General features: G+C 57.8%; 5 protein-coding genes across 5 annotated transcripts; 2 read left to right on the forward strand and 3 right to left on the reverse strand.

The window, feature by feature from the left end:
• Window positions 1–1,648, reverse strand: J3D65DRAFT_672054 (putative nuclear speckle splicing regulatory protein 1 like protein; the record flags this gene model as incomplete). The annotated part of the gene is made up of 2 exons (XM_066803445.1): window positions 1–68; window positions 502–1,648. 2 exons carry the CDS (start codon window positions 1,646–1,648, stop codon window positions 1–3), a joined length of 1,215 nt encoding a protein of 404 aa, XP_066650513.1.
• Window positions 1,649–1,823: 175 nt separating this feature from the next.
• J3D65DRAFT_648387 (uncharacterized protein) lies at window positions 1,824–2,855 on the forward strand (the record flags this gene model as incomplete). Its single annotated transcript, XM_066802387.1, has 1 exon — window positions 1,824–2,855. The coding sequence occupies one exon, from the start codon at window positions 1,824–1,826 to the stop codon at window positions 2,853–2,855; it is 1,032 nt and encodes a 343-aa protein (XP_066650514.1).
• A 931-nt stretch (window positions 2,856–3,786) lies between these two features.
• J3D65DRAFT_561184 (cytochrome P450) lies at window positions 3,787–5,789 on the reverse strand (the record flags this gene model as incomplete). Its single annotated transcript, XM_066797506.1, has 4 exons — window positions 3,787–3,935; window positions 4,056–4,917; window positions 5,031–5,168; window positions 5,229–5,789. The coding sequence occupies 4 exons, from the start codon at window positions 5,787–5,789 to the stop codon at window positions 3,787–3,789; spliced, it is 1,710 nt and encodes a 569-aa protein (XP_066650515.1).
• A 1,890-nt stretch (window positions 5,790–7,679) lies between these two features.
• On the reverse strand, window positions 7,680–9,734 carry J3D65DRAFT_151781 (cryptococcal mannosyltransferase 1-domain-containing protein). The gene is made up of 2 exons (XM_066794090.1): window positions 8,935–9,734; window positions 7,680–8,887 (listed from the first exon to the last, which is right to left on the reverse strand). Exons 1-2 carry the CDS (start codon window positions 9,560–9,562, stop codon window positions 7,827–7,829), a joined length of 1,689 nt encoding a protein of 562 aa, XP_066650516.1. The 5' UTR covers window positions 9,563–9,734; the 3' UTR covers window positions 7,680–7,826.
• Window positions 9,735–11,520: 1,786 nt separating this feature from the next.
• J3D65DRAFT_607347 (uncharacterized protein) lies at window positions 11,521–14,341 on the forward strand (the record flags this gene model as incomplete). Its single annotated transcript, XM_066798497.1, has 4 exons — window positions 11,521–11,872; window positions 11,979–13,534; window positions 13,586–14,137; window positions 14,189–14,341. 4 exons carry the CDS (start codon window positions 11,521–11,523, stop codon window positions 14,339–14,341), a joined length of 2,613 nt encoding a protein of 870 aa, XP_066650517.1.
• Between the last annotated feature and the right edge of the window lie 530 nt (window positions 14,342–14,871).

Here is a 14,871-nt window from a genome sequence, read left to right on the forward strand (position 1 = left end):
TTAGCGATTGTTCCACTGCTTCGTGCCGTGCAATTCCAATGAGCCACTTGGCGGAACCTCCACGGCCTCTGTTCGGATGTTAGCGAGCCGAATATCCTATTCTGTGCGACAAATGAGTGCAGTGCACGTATGTAAGCTCCGTCTTATACTCTCGGGCTTTGAAAAAAGCATCTCGCCCAAAAGCAATGAGCGGAAGCGGGCTCGGGGCGCAGTCAAAGCACCGTTGATTTTGGGCCCGGCATGGTGCGTCTACGACACTTTTCCACAACGCAGCGCCATCCCTGCCGCGGCCCGGGCAGGACTTCCAAAACCACTGTATGAAGGGAAAAAGATTGCGAAGCTTTTGGAAACAATGTTTGGTTTGAAGAATGAAACACTTACAGTTGTAGGTCTCTATATGAGCATGACGAGTGCGTAAGCTGTACACGACGACCAGACGTCACGGCCTGAACATGCAGGAGTTTCAAAACACCATGCTTGGAATAGTTCACTCCTTTTTACCGGCAGCTGCTGCAGCTTCTCTCTTGCGCTGGAGATATCTCTCCTTGGCGCTGCTGATGTCGTTGGTCGTCTTGCGACTCTTTGCCGCGTGCTCCAATTTGGCAGCTTCTTCAGCCTCCTGGTCCGCAGCACGCTTCGCCGCCTGTTCGAGCTGTTGCTCTACCAATCGGCTCTGGCGTTCTCTCACCGCGTTTCTATTGCTGTTGCGGCCCTGGTGGGCTTGCTGCTGGGACGACGACGTGCGAGACGAAGCTGCGGGTGCAGCCGAGGGCTGTTTGGGCTTGGGAGCAATATTCAGACCGGCCGTGAGGAGTTGGCGTTTGTCCGCGACCTGGCCTTCGTCGTTGATCATCACGTCGACGCCCTTTCCCTTCATTTCCTTGGCAAGTTCGGCATCGCTCTTTTGTTTGAGCTCCTCCTCACTTGGGATTTCCAAAGCACCCGCCTGCGCCTTTTCAGTAGCCTCGATGACCTCTTGGTGCCTTTTTTCTTGCTCATTCATCATGTTCTTGTAAAAACCCGACATGCCTGGGCCACGCTTCTTTCGCTCTGCCTCTTCTTTGCGCTTCTCCTCCTCCTCCAGCTTGAGCAGGTCCTCTTGCTGTTTCTTGTATGCCTCAGTCACAAATTTTTCCTTGTCGGCGAAATCATCGCCCTCTGCCTCTCGCTCTCGCTGAAGCTGCTTCTCCTTGGCGCGGAGCTGGTCGCGCTTGCGGACCTCGGCAGAAGCAAGCAGGCCCTCCATGTATTTCGGCTTCCTCTGCGCAGCTTCCGCTCGCTCCTTTGCCTTTCTCGCCGCATCGTTTGCATGGAGCGCATCGTACGCGGCGTCGTAGTCGTAAACGCTGGGGTCGAGAGCTTCGGCCTCTTCCTGCTGCTTGCGCTGGCTTCGTAGGCTGGACAGATCCCCGTAAGGACTGACTTGGGATTTGGACGGCTGCTTGGACGAGGTCTCCTTGGGACGCGGTTTCAATTTGGTGGAGGCCTTGGATGACGCGTCCAGGTCGAAAGCGCCAACCTCTTCCACATTGTCGTTGGCGGTGTCCTCCTTGTCCGAATCGTCGTCGCCAAAGAGCGCCTTGGGCTTGGCCCTCGATGGAGCTTGTCCGGGCTTTTTCTTGATGTTGAGCCCGTACTGCAGACTCATGGTGTGTTGTAGGGAGGAGATCATAAAGCTTGCACTGGTGAAGCATGGACGAAATCTGCTTACGTACGCGGATAATCATCGGCAATCCCTGCGCCTGACTTGAACGTCACTCTGCATTTACCAAAGATGATCACGACAACTGCTTTCAGCACCACCTGCGACATGCGATACAAACATGACGTCTCCTACTTCCGCAGACGGCCGGCTAGATGAAGAGTATGCCAGAGCCAACCCGTCCAAATTCCGCTTCAAATCAAAGTGTTCGCGCAGAGAGTGCGACGACGACGACCTCGACCACCACCGCTCGCGGCGGCGCAAACACTCTGAAGATGGGACCGATTCCTCAAGACACGACCATGATCAGCACCGCCGGCGACATCACCGTCGTCATCACGGCCACCATCGCAGTCGGCGCCAGGAAACTCCGTCCCAAGCCGCTGCTGAACCTGTGGAAGAAGAGCCGCTCTCCCCCAACACTGCATTTCGCCTCTCGCTATTTGACGCCATGGCCGACGATGAGGGTGCATTGTTCTGGGAAGGCGTGTACGGCCAGCCTATCCACACGTACCCTCGCCCCGACGGCTCGCCCTCGGCAGAGGATGCTGGGTTTCTAGAGTCCATGACAGACGAAGAGTACGCCGAGTACGTGCGCACAAAAATGTGGGAAAAGACGCACCAGCACGTCATTGAAGAGAGGGAACGGCGCGAGAGGGACAAAGAAAGGCGAAAGGCCGAGGAGAAGAGGTACAGAGAAGAAGGTGCCAGGAAAGAAAGGGAAGGCGAAGAGTTTCGGCGACGAGTGGAGGAGAGCCTGCGCAGAGGCGAGACCAGGCGGCAGGGCAAGAAGTGGAAGTCTGTCTGGGAGGCCTATCTCAAGAGGTGGGACGACATTGCTGCCGGCAAGAACAACACTGAGGAGGAGAGCCGCGGACCCAAGGATCTTTTGCCGTGGCCTGTGGAGAGTGGGAAAATGCGGCATGTGGGTCGTGAAGAGGTCGAGCGCTTCTGGCTCAATGTCCCGATCCCCGAGGGCGAGCTCATGGACACGCTGAAAAGAGAGCGAGTGCGGTGGCATCCAGACAAGATCCAGCAGCGGTTCGGCGGCGGCGCGAACGAGGTCGACGAGACCACCATGAAGGCTGTGACGGCCATCTTCCAGGTCGTGGATCGGCTGTGGGGCGAGATGAGGGACAAGGCCAAAGACTGAGTTGCTTGCTCGCATTGCCATTCTTACCCCCTCCCCCCCGCCCCTTCTTCGCCCGTAAATGACTCCATTACCTTGAGAGGAGCATTGGTCAGAGTTGCGGATGGCACATGATCATTCTCTTCTCGCAGAGTACTCAGGCATCCACAATTCGACCCAGCTGCATCGCCTGGGCACGATTCGCCTAGACAGGCACCTCAGCAAGCCGCCAAAGGAGCATTACAAAGCCACCACATAAACGAAGAAGCACGAGATACCCACTTAGATTCAGGGAACTCCTGCCAACATCACAATTTCAAACCAACCCGAGCTCACCTTTCATCCTGCATAAGCGTGAGATAGCTGCCAACCATCAGAGCACAGCACCGTCACATCACCGCCATCCGCTCTCTCTCAGCACCATCTTCAAATCAGTGTCTTGTGACAACGTACTTCATCCTCCTCCACCTTATTCATCCAATCGAGCCCCATCGGACTTGGCTTGCTCGTCTCCTTCTAGCTCAAAACACCGCATCATCTGCCAATGGCGAAGAGCTTGCGAAGGCGGAGGGTGTTGCGAGAACATGAGAGGCAATCTTCTCCACAGATTTCCCAAAAAGCCGCCCGTGCCGGCCACAAAAGTTGTGGCACACACAACGAGAAAAGGGAACCAGTCTCGCCAATCAGGAAGCATTCATGTACAGTAAATGATGGCTGATGGGAGGCATCCATACCCCGTATCAACAACTGACAGATAGGGAGCATTCAAGCATCGAATGTAGTAGTCGGCAGCGCATGTGTGCCACGACTTTAGCAACCGAATCTCGGCGCAAAAGATCACAACGGAAGACCAATACATCCACACCTATCTATCCTTCATCACGCCGCCATCTACACAGTCGCCCAACCCCAGCCTTCTAGCACCTCCCTCCATTCTAGATATCTATAGTCATCCTTATTCCACCACCTCGCCGTTGCCGCCTCTCCGCCTCAGCACCCTCATTCTGACGCCTCGACAGCGCAGCCCCGCCGCCGGCACGCCGCCGAACCAGTCGCGCGCGACTTCGACTTCGGCGCGCGGGGTGTGGAAGAGTTGGAGGTGGACTCCGACTCCGGAGGCCTTTCTTTCATCTTCTGCTGCTTCTTCTTTTTCTTCTTGTTTTCCTTCTTGTTTTGCGCAGCCATGGCGTGCCCCGTCGTCTTCCACGCCACCACCACCACCACCAACCCACAACGCGCCCACCACCTCCCCCACAACCGCCGCCATGACGGCGACGGCGAGGTCGCGGCCGACACACGCGCGGCTGCCGCGCCCGAACGGCGCAAAGTGCCGCTTCATCTGCGCGACAGCCTCCTCCTGCCCCAACCCTCCCCCGCCCATCCACCTCTCCGGCACAAACTCCATCGGCGCCGCAAACAGCCGCTCGTCCAGATGCATGAACATGTGTGTCATGCTGACCGCGGTGCCGCGCGGGACGCGCCACGCGCGGCCGCTCGCGGGGTCCGTGTACGCGAGGTCGTCGTCGGGGGCGACGCGCGGCAGGCGGCCGGCGACGCCGTGGCTCAGGCGGAGGGCTTCGGTTATGCAGGCGGTGAGGAAGGGGAGGGCCTGCAGGGAGGACAGTGAGGGATGGGGACAAGGAGAGGTGTAGAGAGGGAGGAGTTCGGCGCGCAGACGCGACAGGTAGGGCGGGTGCGCGTGGACGTGGTAGAGCAGGACAGACAGGGCGTGGCTGGTGCTCAGCGTGCCGGCGCCGAGGAGGGTGAACAGCTCGTCTGGCAGCGCGGCGCCGCTGTGAAGCGTCGGATGCGCCGTAAGAAGACATCTCAGCAGCGTAGTCTCCTCTTCCACGACAGGGGCAGGGCATACAGGAATCGTCTTGTCTGCTGAAGAAGAGCTTGGAGACGGTGACGCAGAGGAGAGAGAGGCCTTCGCCTCGCGGATGCGGGCGTCGATGCTGTTTTGCACGTCGAAGAGCTGCTTGGTGAGCGGGTGGACGAGGGCGACGAGCCGCTGCGGCAGCCAGGTGAAGAGGGTGTAGACGAAGCCGACGTGCTTCATCAGGTGCGTGTTGCGGCTGAGGTCCTACATGTCGTGAACAACGCGTCAATCCAGCTTCTTCTCTCGCCATCGCCAAACAAGGGGTAGCTCGTTATTGACCCACGGGAAAGGGGTAGGTCGAAGGAGAAGAGACGTACCAGCATCAACCGCCACCACTCCTCGCCCATGTCCTCGCGCTCCAACAATCCGAACCCCTCGCCCAGCGCACATGCGCCCACGATATCCGCACTGCACGCCGCGAGGGCCGCAGACAGATTGACGGCACCGCTGTTCTCCTCTTCTTCCTCACAGCCACCACCACCACCACCACCCTCATCATCGCCATCATCCCAGACAGCCCTCCCCCTCAAAACCTCCCCCAACCGCCCAACCCCCCTCCAAACCACCTCCTCCAAAGGTCCCCCGACAACATTCCGCCGCGCCAAAAACGCCGCCAGCGGCTCGCGCCTGGCGCGATGCACCTCGTGCCCCACGGCGCCGACCGTCGTCCGCGTCGACCCAAACAGCTTCGCGTGCCAGGCGCACTTGTGCGTGCGCCGCACCCGCCCGCTGACGTACAGCGCGGCGTGGAAGGCCGGGTCCGCGACGTGCAGCTCAGTCGGGCTGATGCGCACGATGGGCCCGTAGCGCGCGTGCCAGGCGCGCAGGCGCCACACGAAGCGGCCGCTGCGGAGGACGTTGTCGTGGAATTCGACCAGGGGCGTTAGGGCGGCGTGCGTGGGGCCGGGAAAGGGGGCGAGGGGGCTGAGGTAGAGGCGGTAGATGGCGAGGAAGAGGAGGGAGATGGTGGTGAGGAGGGTCAGGAGTGTGAGGAGTGTGAGTGTGGGGGGTGTGGTGAGGGGGTGGATTGGAGAGGGGGAGGGGATGCCCAGGGGGCGCCATGGGGGCTGCGTCATCGTTCTCCGGATGCTACTGAAGGTACAGGTCGGTAAGGTACGTAGGTAAGGTCCGGTACCATCTATACGGTAGGTAGTCGTGATGTCCGCACTTGGGACACTGCGATGCCGTCCGTCCGCTGCTAGCTAGAGTAGCTCAGCCGACGCTCGCCGCAAATCGACCCAGAAGCGACGCCGCCTGCTGCGATAGCCACGGCCACAGGCACGAAGAGTCGACACGCCGCCAAACGGATCGCGAAGCCAGCCGCAGAAGCAGTAAATCGTGCACCAAAGTCGTGACGAGGCGCGTTAATCCGAGCCAAATCGTCGAGCCAGACAGCTTCACCTCCTAGCTAACTGTTCGCGTTAGCCATGCCCGTCACCGCCTCGCCAGAGAGGAAGACAAGAAGAAAGACACGAGCGGCGGAAGATGGAAAGAAGAAGACGTGGGCAGAGAAGCATCTCTTTCGTTTCGTCTGCGGACATACCACATAGCATGCGAAGGAAGCATTTGCAGTTTCACATGCACTTTTCCTACGGCGAAGGCATCTCAATCATCACTGTAGCAGCCAGATAGACAGATAAACAGCGAGCGCGTCAACTTTGGCTCCGTTGTCCACTTCTCTCACATTGGCGTCGTTGTTGGATTGCAGGAAGATCGCACGTCGAAATTGACAGAGAAGTGGTGGTGGTGGTGGTGGGGAAGACCGTGTGCCATCCCTGCTCAACAATTCACTAGCCACCTAGCCAGCCAATCAAACGACATCGACCGTCTTCCTGCACGTCACTCGCGATATGACTGCCTGTAGCTGTACGTGTATGCAAGCTATCCATGTAGTATATGCACGTCAATTCTTGCACCGATGTCTATGTAGGTGCTTCAACTACAATGTGCTTACCTATCTACCTGCCTCCAATTGCCTGCCTACCTACACGGGCAGAGCATCTAGAGTGATTCTATCAAACACCCTCCTTCTCCCTCTTCCTCTTTCTCACAAACCCTGTCCGTTTTTTTTCTTTCTCGCGACGCCATGAGCCGGCACAGGGCCATGTATTCTGAGTATGTGGAGCGACAGCAGCTGCTGCAGCAGCGACACGACACCAGCAGGAGCCGGCGCGTCGCGTCGTATTTGCACAGCGCGCAAAGCCACACACGAATGCACGCACGCATCCCTGCCACCAATGCCATTAAAACCCCGACGGAAGAGCGAGCGGAGCGGAGCGGAGCGAAAACGAAAAAACGAGACACGAGGCGATTCGGTCGCATGAATAGCAACAAATGCGAAAAAGGGAGCGAAAAATAAGCATGGGCATGTCATGAGCGTCACGTGTGCAAACACGGCCAGCAGGGCAGTCAATCAGTGTACATGGAGAAATTAGCATTACAGGCTGCGCCGTTGGTCTAGCTTGTGTGCAGTAAGCCAGTCGAGCGAGCGGGCGGCTGTTCAGCTGGCAGCATGGTGTGGCCAAGTCCACCGCAGACGGCGCTCGCTCGCTCGATGGCTAGCTAGCTAGCTAGCTGCATGCGCAACTGGCGCGTGTGTTGTGGTGGTGTAGAGTATGGTATCTGTACAGGTAGGTAGGTCGGGGGGAAAGGAAGTGAGGTCGTGACATGACAGTCGCCGAACTGAGCTTCGACGACGAGCTCAACGGCGCGCGACAAAAGAGCAGAAGCGGAAGAGAACAAGAACCGGCCCAAGCAGTCTCCCCCTCCTCCACACGCTCTGCCAATTGGAGGAAACATTGAGAATTTTTTCCGTGCCATTCTTCGTCTCCCTCTCTTTCTGTCTCAACAACGAGGCAATAATAACGCCGCGCACCGAACAGTACGCAAGACGGCAACAAGGAAAAAACTAGACCCACGACCCAACCGCCAGGAAAGTGTAGACGCCGCCGCTATGCATCCAAATGGGGCAAGAGAGAAAAACAAGATTACAAGACAAATAGGACGCCGCAAGCCTGATCCAATAGGACGACAAACACCAACAGAACCAAGAAGAGACGAATTGAAAAAGAAGCGAAACAGGACAGACTACTTCGTCATCATCATCATCCTCATCATGGCAGCTCGGGTGGCGTCGGCAACCGCATCCAGCGGCTCTCGCCCTCCTTTTCACCCAAGACGAGGAGCTTGCGGCTCCCGCAGTAGCTGCCGGGTCCGGCGATGCTCTTGACGCTGCGCCACTGACCCGTCATGTCCTTGCCCTCTTCGAACGGCTGGTTGTACTCCCAGACGTGCTCGACAATCTCGCTACCCGGCTCCTGCATGCGGCGGGGGTTCTCGCCAGGAAGACCCAGCACGCGGGTGAGGATGTTGTGGATCGGGGAGTAAAGCCGCTCCGGGCGGCGGGAGATCCACAGCCACGACAGGGTGCGCTCATCATAAGCGGTGCGGATAAAGGGGTTGAGGTAGATGCCCGACGGTGCGTGAGGGTCGGCCGGGTCCCGCGGACGCTGGAGGTCGGCGTTGATCAGGCAACACTCGGATGCATCCCAAAAGGTGCGGTCTTCAAAGCGGAAGCGCATGGCCGAGTGCGTCTCGTTGTTCTCGAGCGAAATTGGAATCTGAGACTCGAGATGTCCGGCGGCTAGGGCGACGCCAAAGGCCGTTCCAGACACGGGATCCGCGGATAAAAGGTCGGGCGGAGACTGAAACCACTTGGCTTCGTAGCTCACCATGCCGCCCCAGCAGGAGCGCACCCGCACGGCATCGAGCTGTTCTAGGATATCGTTGCGCGTGTCGGCGTAGCCAGCGTCGGGGAACCAGGGAAAAAAAGGCAAGCCCATGCTGTGGCCTTCAAGGTCGCGGCTGGCAAAGGTGTCGTAGAACTTGAAGGGGTTGGCGAAGTCGACAGCACAAGCGGCACGGTAGTTGGTACGGCCGTCGGGACCCAAATTGGTGGAAAAGAGGAGCTGTGCAGCGTCGACGGGGTCGAAGTAGACGTCGTTGAGGAAGAGAATCTTGTCAAACTTGACGTCCGTCGTGTCCAGGGGTCTCATGGCGCGGTTCCTAACTTCGGCAAGATATGCAATTCTCTTGATGCGCTTCTCACCGTTGGGCAGCGTGACGCGGCGGACCTCGTCGAGGGGAAGATGCTCGTGAACAATGGTAGAGTTGCCTAGAAAAGTTAATCGACGCCCATGCGCCAACAATAGAGCTACTTACAGGAAGCGTGATTTTTGAAATCTTCAAGCGCGGCCTTGGCTTCGTCGTCGGGGTCGTTTTCGTAAACGCTCAAGTGAACGTTTTCCGGGCCCAGGAGGTCAACGAGATCCAGCAGGGCCTTGCCCCAGGGCCCGCCCAACAGACTGCCCTTGTCGTCGTAAACTGCAGACGCGATAAAGACCTTTTCGTTGTTGATGTTGCCGCGGCCTGGTGCCAGCGACGTGGTTGCTCTTTCGCGAAGCTCCTGGTAGTGCGCCGGCGCGTGGGTGTACGAGGGCCTCAGTATCATGGTGGTGGTGACGAGCATGACGATGATGTATGGTAGTAATATGAAAGCCCAAAGCAAGCCCCGCACCAGGGTACGTCGCGGTCTTCGGGGCGTTGCCATGCTGCCGTAGCGGTAGACATGAGCCAATTGGTAGCCTCTGAGGGCGGGAATGTAGTGTGCAATGGTCCATGGCGACGAGCGGTCGGCGAGGTCAGGAAAGTCTTCAGTCTTGGGAGTGTCGACGCCAAAATCGGAGAAGGCACGATCAGAGGAATCGTCGTCGAAGTAGGGAGAGTCGTCAGGGCGCAGAGGCTCGTAGCGCGGCGAGCGCTGACGAGTCAGAGGGAGGTTGAAAGGCATGCTAGCGGTGCATGCGGAGGCCAGACAGGACAGAAGCGAAGGTCGAGGTGGGATGGAAGGAGAGGAGCGAGAGTTGGACGGCGAGTTGGGTGAAATTAGGCTGGGGGGCCGTGGAATAGGCTATCTTGGCAAAGAGGCAGGGGAGACGGCGATGATGAGGCAGTGCGTCGGCGCACCGTTACGCTACCTACGCGTGCGAGAAGGGGCGCAGATTATTGGCGAGCGGCGTGGTGGACGACGAGAGGAAATAAGGGCGAGAGGGAGAACGAGCGGAAGAGAGGTTGAACCAGCCACATTTCTCGTCGTCGTCGAGACGTGGACCATCGAGTACCGCGGGTCCCTTGATGGTGAGTTTCAGGGTCCCTGCCCCTGCCCTGCCACTTTTGCTCCGGCCGTCTCAGCAGCTATTTGCGTCCGTCCGTCTGCCCCGCCCAACCCAGCCCAGCTCAGCTCAAGCCGGGGGCCCTGTAGGGCTGCCGCTCCTCTCACTCTCTTCTAGGAGTACTCCATCGCTATCCATCTCCATCATCGTCGAATCGTCCATCGACCCCTCGCCGCCGTCTGCTGCTGCCTGCGACCACTGCCGGGGGCGCATTCTCGAAACCAAACACGAACACGCTTTTTCACTTTCACTGCCACGCCGCCAGATGTACCCAGGCTCCCCATCTCGCCCGAATGTTCCGCTTTTCTTTCGGCCATGAAAGCGCGGCGGTGTGACGTCAAACCCACGTCCGAAATTGCAAGTCCACAATGCATCACTGGTCTGTCTCTGTGCCACTGGTGATGCACATCCACAGCGTTCCGTCAACCCGACTCTCCAGCCTTTGCGTGCCCCTATCATTGTATGTAGGTTTGGAAGAGAAACATGTACGCCGTCGGCGTTGGTGCGCTTGACCAAACTGCCTAAGCGCTTCTCACCACCACGGTGGGCGTCGAAAGAAATGTGACTCCCTGGGTCTGGCTGCGACAATGAACGACTGCTTCCTAAGCGTGACTGTGGCAGCAAATGGACGCCCCTCTAGACGCAACCGCAGCAGCAGATGAATGCTCCCCAAGCGCACTCGCATTGCCCAAGGTCTCCTCTCTTTCGACACCCACCGTGCCACCAACCATCTTGGCATTCCCTTCAAGGTGCGTGTCTGGATATGGCTGTAGTGGTGAATGACAGCACCTTGGCTTCGTCTGCTGTGGCGAAAGAGCCTGCGGAGCTAGGACATGTCATTTTCTTCGACGCCCACTACGCTGTGAACTTGGTACCTTTCCCGCTTCACCAAGCCCGTAGATGTAAAGCTGTAGGTCCATCCACTGGGATCCAGATTCATGATTGGCTTGATGCCTCGTTGAAGAGCTAGGAAGTACGGGTCATTCCGATCGAGGCTGGAATAGGTATCAATTTCTGTCATGATTGATGTCAGTTTTCCCAGGGGCAGACCCAGACATGCAAACTTCGCATCAAATCCAAGTTCGGTAGAGGTCGAAATCCTTTGCCTGGCTGTCCTCTCCTAGCTGTGCTGTGCCTGTTGGATAGCAGGTGGGAATCGTAAGAGCATGGGAGACTTTGGGCTTGTTACTCGGGATCGTCCTTGGTGGCACGCTGCTTCCCCTTTGGCAAAACTCCAACCACGGGAGGATATTGTCATTGGTGGCACATGAGAGGTGCTTCATCTGGCCGCCAATTGAAGCAGGCTGCTCCGCCGAGTCCTGCTTATGTCGTTGAGCGGCGTGGTGTTGCCCTGAAAATTTTCTGCTCCTCGGTCACGTCTGCTCACCTCCAACCCCATCCCCACCCCCATCCGCACCCAACACCGCCTGTCGCTCCTCCTCCCTCCCGTCCACGCTAACAGGCACGGACCATCAACACCACGGTATCCGGCCGCCCACGTCTGCTGTAAGTCTTCTCCTCTGCCGCAACCCTTTGTTCCATTGCCACTGCCACGATCTGCTTGACTACGCCCAACATGGCCTCCGTCAGGACTAAAACTGACACGGGAGTAGAGGACCTCGCGTCCTACTTCAAGCGCATCAACTTCGACCTCGATCTCTCACCCTCAGCTCGCAAGCCGTTGCCCAAGCTCAAGCCCGTCACAGCGAATACATCTCGCAAGGCCATCTCGGCCGCGTCGTCCAAGCCGCGAAAGGCCAGCTCGGTCGCACCGTCCGAAGCTTCTCAGGGCTTCGTCAAGTACACCTACCATTCGTCCAGGCGTCTTTCTCCCAGCGCGAGCTCATTCGTTCCGTCAAGACCCATCAAGGGAGCTCAATCGCCGGCCGACCCGTTTCAGGACTCGAGCCCTGTGGATCCAACCCAAGGTAAGCTTCAGCCTTCCTTCGTCAATGGTCACCGCAAACCTCTACCAATTCCGTCCCAAACCCCCGTCTCGACGACATTCGGCTGATAATCACAATGATTCCAAAGCTAACGCCAGCTCAGGCAACACCCCGGTCGACCCGCGTTACGAGGCCTTGGGCGAACAAGAAAAACGTCTCTTGGCCATCTTGAAGTCTCCCCGAGGAAGCCAACAACCTTTCCAGCTCATCCAAAACGAATCTCCGACAAGAACGCCTCCCGTTGTTTCCCACGACAGCGAAACTTCTCCCTGTAGCGTCTGTCCATACGATACAGCAACTTGCCCTTGCCCCTTGCAATACGCTCAATTCGGCATTGAGGAATTTGCTGTGGAGAGTGATTTGACATCCCGTCACGTCACACCGGAGTTCGAGGTCCCAGGCTCAATCGACCTGTCCAAGTCCCCGAGCTACACCTTGCCAATTTCGGCTCTTCCCCACACGTTGCGATCAAGTTCGATCGACGCAACAATGCCTCCACTCGGCAACTTGTTCGGCTTGGGCAACAGCCGTTATGCTCCTAGTCGCCCGAGTTCCCTATACAATCCTCTCAATCCTGTCTCTGCGGACCGCACTCCTCCGGTTCCTCTCGCCAATGAAGAGGACTTGCAGCAGCAGAGTGCCCTGCAAGCCGATCTTCAACGCCAAGCTCAGCTCAAGCGCGAGGCCGAGCAAGCCGCGGAGGTTCGCTTGATAAGGGAGCAGGAAGAGCGTGAGCGCCAGCGTCTCGCCAAATTCAAGGCGGACAAGGAGGAGATGGAGTGGCGCTTGGCCGAGGCCAGGCGCGCTGCTCAGTTCAAAAGAGAGCAGGAAGAGCGTGAGCGTCAGCGCCTTGCCAAAATCCAAGCTGAAAAGGTGGAGGCGGAGCGTCGTGAGCGCGAAGAAAGGGCCAGGCGTGCTGCCCAGCTCAAAAGGGAGGAAGAAGAGCGTGAGCGCCAGCGTCTCGCCAAGCTCAAGGCAGAGAAAGAGGAGGCGGAGCGCCGTGAGCGCGAAGAAAGGGCCAGGCGAGCTGCGCAGCTCAAGAGGGAGCAAGAAGAGCGTGAGCGTGAGCGTCTCGCCAAGCTCAAAGCAGAGAAAGAAGAGGCCGAGCTTCGCGAGCGCTTCAGGCGCCAGGAGGAAGCCAAGCGTGCTCAGCTGAAAAGACAGCAAGAGGAGCGCGAGCGCCTGGCGAAGATTCAGGCCGAAAAGGAAGAGGCCGAGCGCAAGGAGCGTGAACGTCAGCTGCTCTTGCAGGCGCAGCGCATCGATGCTATCGGCCAGATTGAAGCCTACGTCAAGGACAGCAGCATGAAGTACGGCATCCTCATGAAGCAGACTGACGACGAGATTGACCAGCAAGCCTCGGACCTTGAGAGCTTCAACGACAAGATCGCCGCCAAGAAGACTGAGTATGCCAAAATTGAGCAACAGCTCAAGAACTTGGGCGTAGAGCTTCAAGGTATGGCCGCTGCGAAGGTGGGAATGGACAAGGACCTTCGTCAGCTTGTGGACAACAAGACCGAGTTGCTGTCAGCGGCTCAGAAGGTTCGAAATGAAGCTGCCGAAAAGACGAAGACGCTCAAGGAAAAATCTCTTTCCTCCAACGAGGTCGCCAAGATTCTTGAATTCATCAAGCCAGAATTCGAGGTAAGTAGTGATTGCTTTCGGATGAATGATCCCTACTGACTGACTGCCCAGACTCCTGAAGTCGAGCTTTCCAGGCTGTCTCTCAGCGACAAGCCCGAGTGCAGTGATGACGATAGCGAATCCTCTGGCAACGAAGATGGCTTCGTCGACTTGGGTGCCACGCCTGCTCCGGCCTACTGGAAGCTTGACGACACTGGTGTCGAGGCCGACCGTGTGGTCAAGCTGGTCAATCTCCCGACCAACATCACGGTAGTCACCATCCAGGCTCTCGTCTGGGGTGGTCCACTGGACCGCATCGTCTACACGCCTGGCGAGAGCACTGCTGAGATTCACTTTCTGATCGGCCAGGACTGCCAAAAGTACTACAAAGCTACGGCCAATCACATTCCGTTCCCTGGCAACGAGGAGCGCCTCGTCAGAGTCGAGAAGTGTCCTCCCAGCCCCCGCCACCCATTCCTCCGCTACGCCTGGGAGGAGAAGCTTACCCGCTACGTTCTTGCCACTGGCATCCCCGAGGGCTGGACCAAGGCCGAGTTGAAGAAGTTTGCCGGCTCCCACAACAGAGAGGTCGAGCAAGTCCTCTTTGGCAAGGATTCCAGTGGTGTAAGTCGAGGGAACATCCAACCGCTGAATTAAAAGCTAACCGCATCCCAGAAACGCCTGTGTGAATTCCGCTTCCTCAACATCTTCCACGCCAACGCTTTCAAGTTTCTGATGAAGCGCGACATTGACTTTTACAAGGTCAAGACGGAGTACAGCAAGGACCAGTGCGCCGTCCACCGCGGCGTCCACACGCAGCCGCGCTGAGGCGTCAGTCTTTGACCGGCTAGACTGGCTCGTCGTCGCAACGTCTTTATCGAACGCGTTGTTCTTGCTGTCGTCCTACTTGCTTCCGACTTTGCGTCCTGCAATTCTTGCGCTCGCGTGCGTACAGCGACTCGTCGTCCCTTTTTCCGGCTGGTCTTTTTCACCATCCTCTCCAATACCTGTAATTTATCAAAACCTGGGTCTACTACTGCTGCTGCTGCCTTTCTTTTGCCTTGCGGTGAGCTGGGCTGTCTGTCTGGTAGTGGCTTGGGATGAGCGACGGAAATCGACCCGGGGGAAAAATTCTGCACTTCTTGCTTTGGTGGCGACGGTGGCGGTTGCTTCTGATGATTGAATGGGGCACAATTGGGGTTGTCGTGGTCATGGATGGGCTGATGGCCCTCGCGGTCTGAGCGAGTAGGTAGCTAGCTTGATAGGTACTGAAAACTGGCCATGGGATTTTCAACACTTCAAACCCTGCAATCGATTTTGCCTTTGCCTTTGTGTGCTTCGAGTTGCTGTGTGCTTGG

Source organism: Phyllosticta citribraziliensis, assembly GCF_038025025.1.
Source record: "Phyllosticta citribraziliensis strain CPC 17464 chromosome Unknown J3D65scaffold_14, whole genome shotgun sequence".
Classification (NCBI taxonomy): Eukaryota; Fungi; Ascomycota; class Dothideomycetes; order Botryosphaeriales; family Phyllostictaceae; genus Phyllosticta; species Phyllosticta citribraziliensis.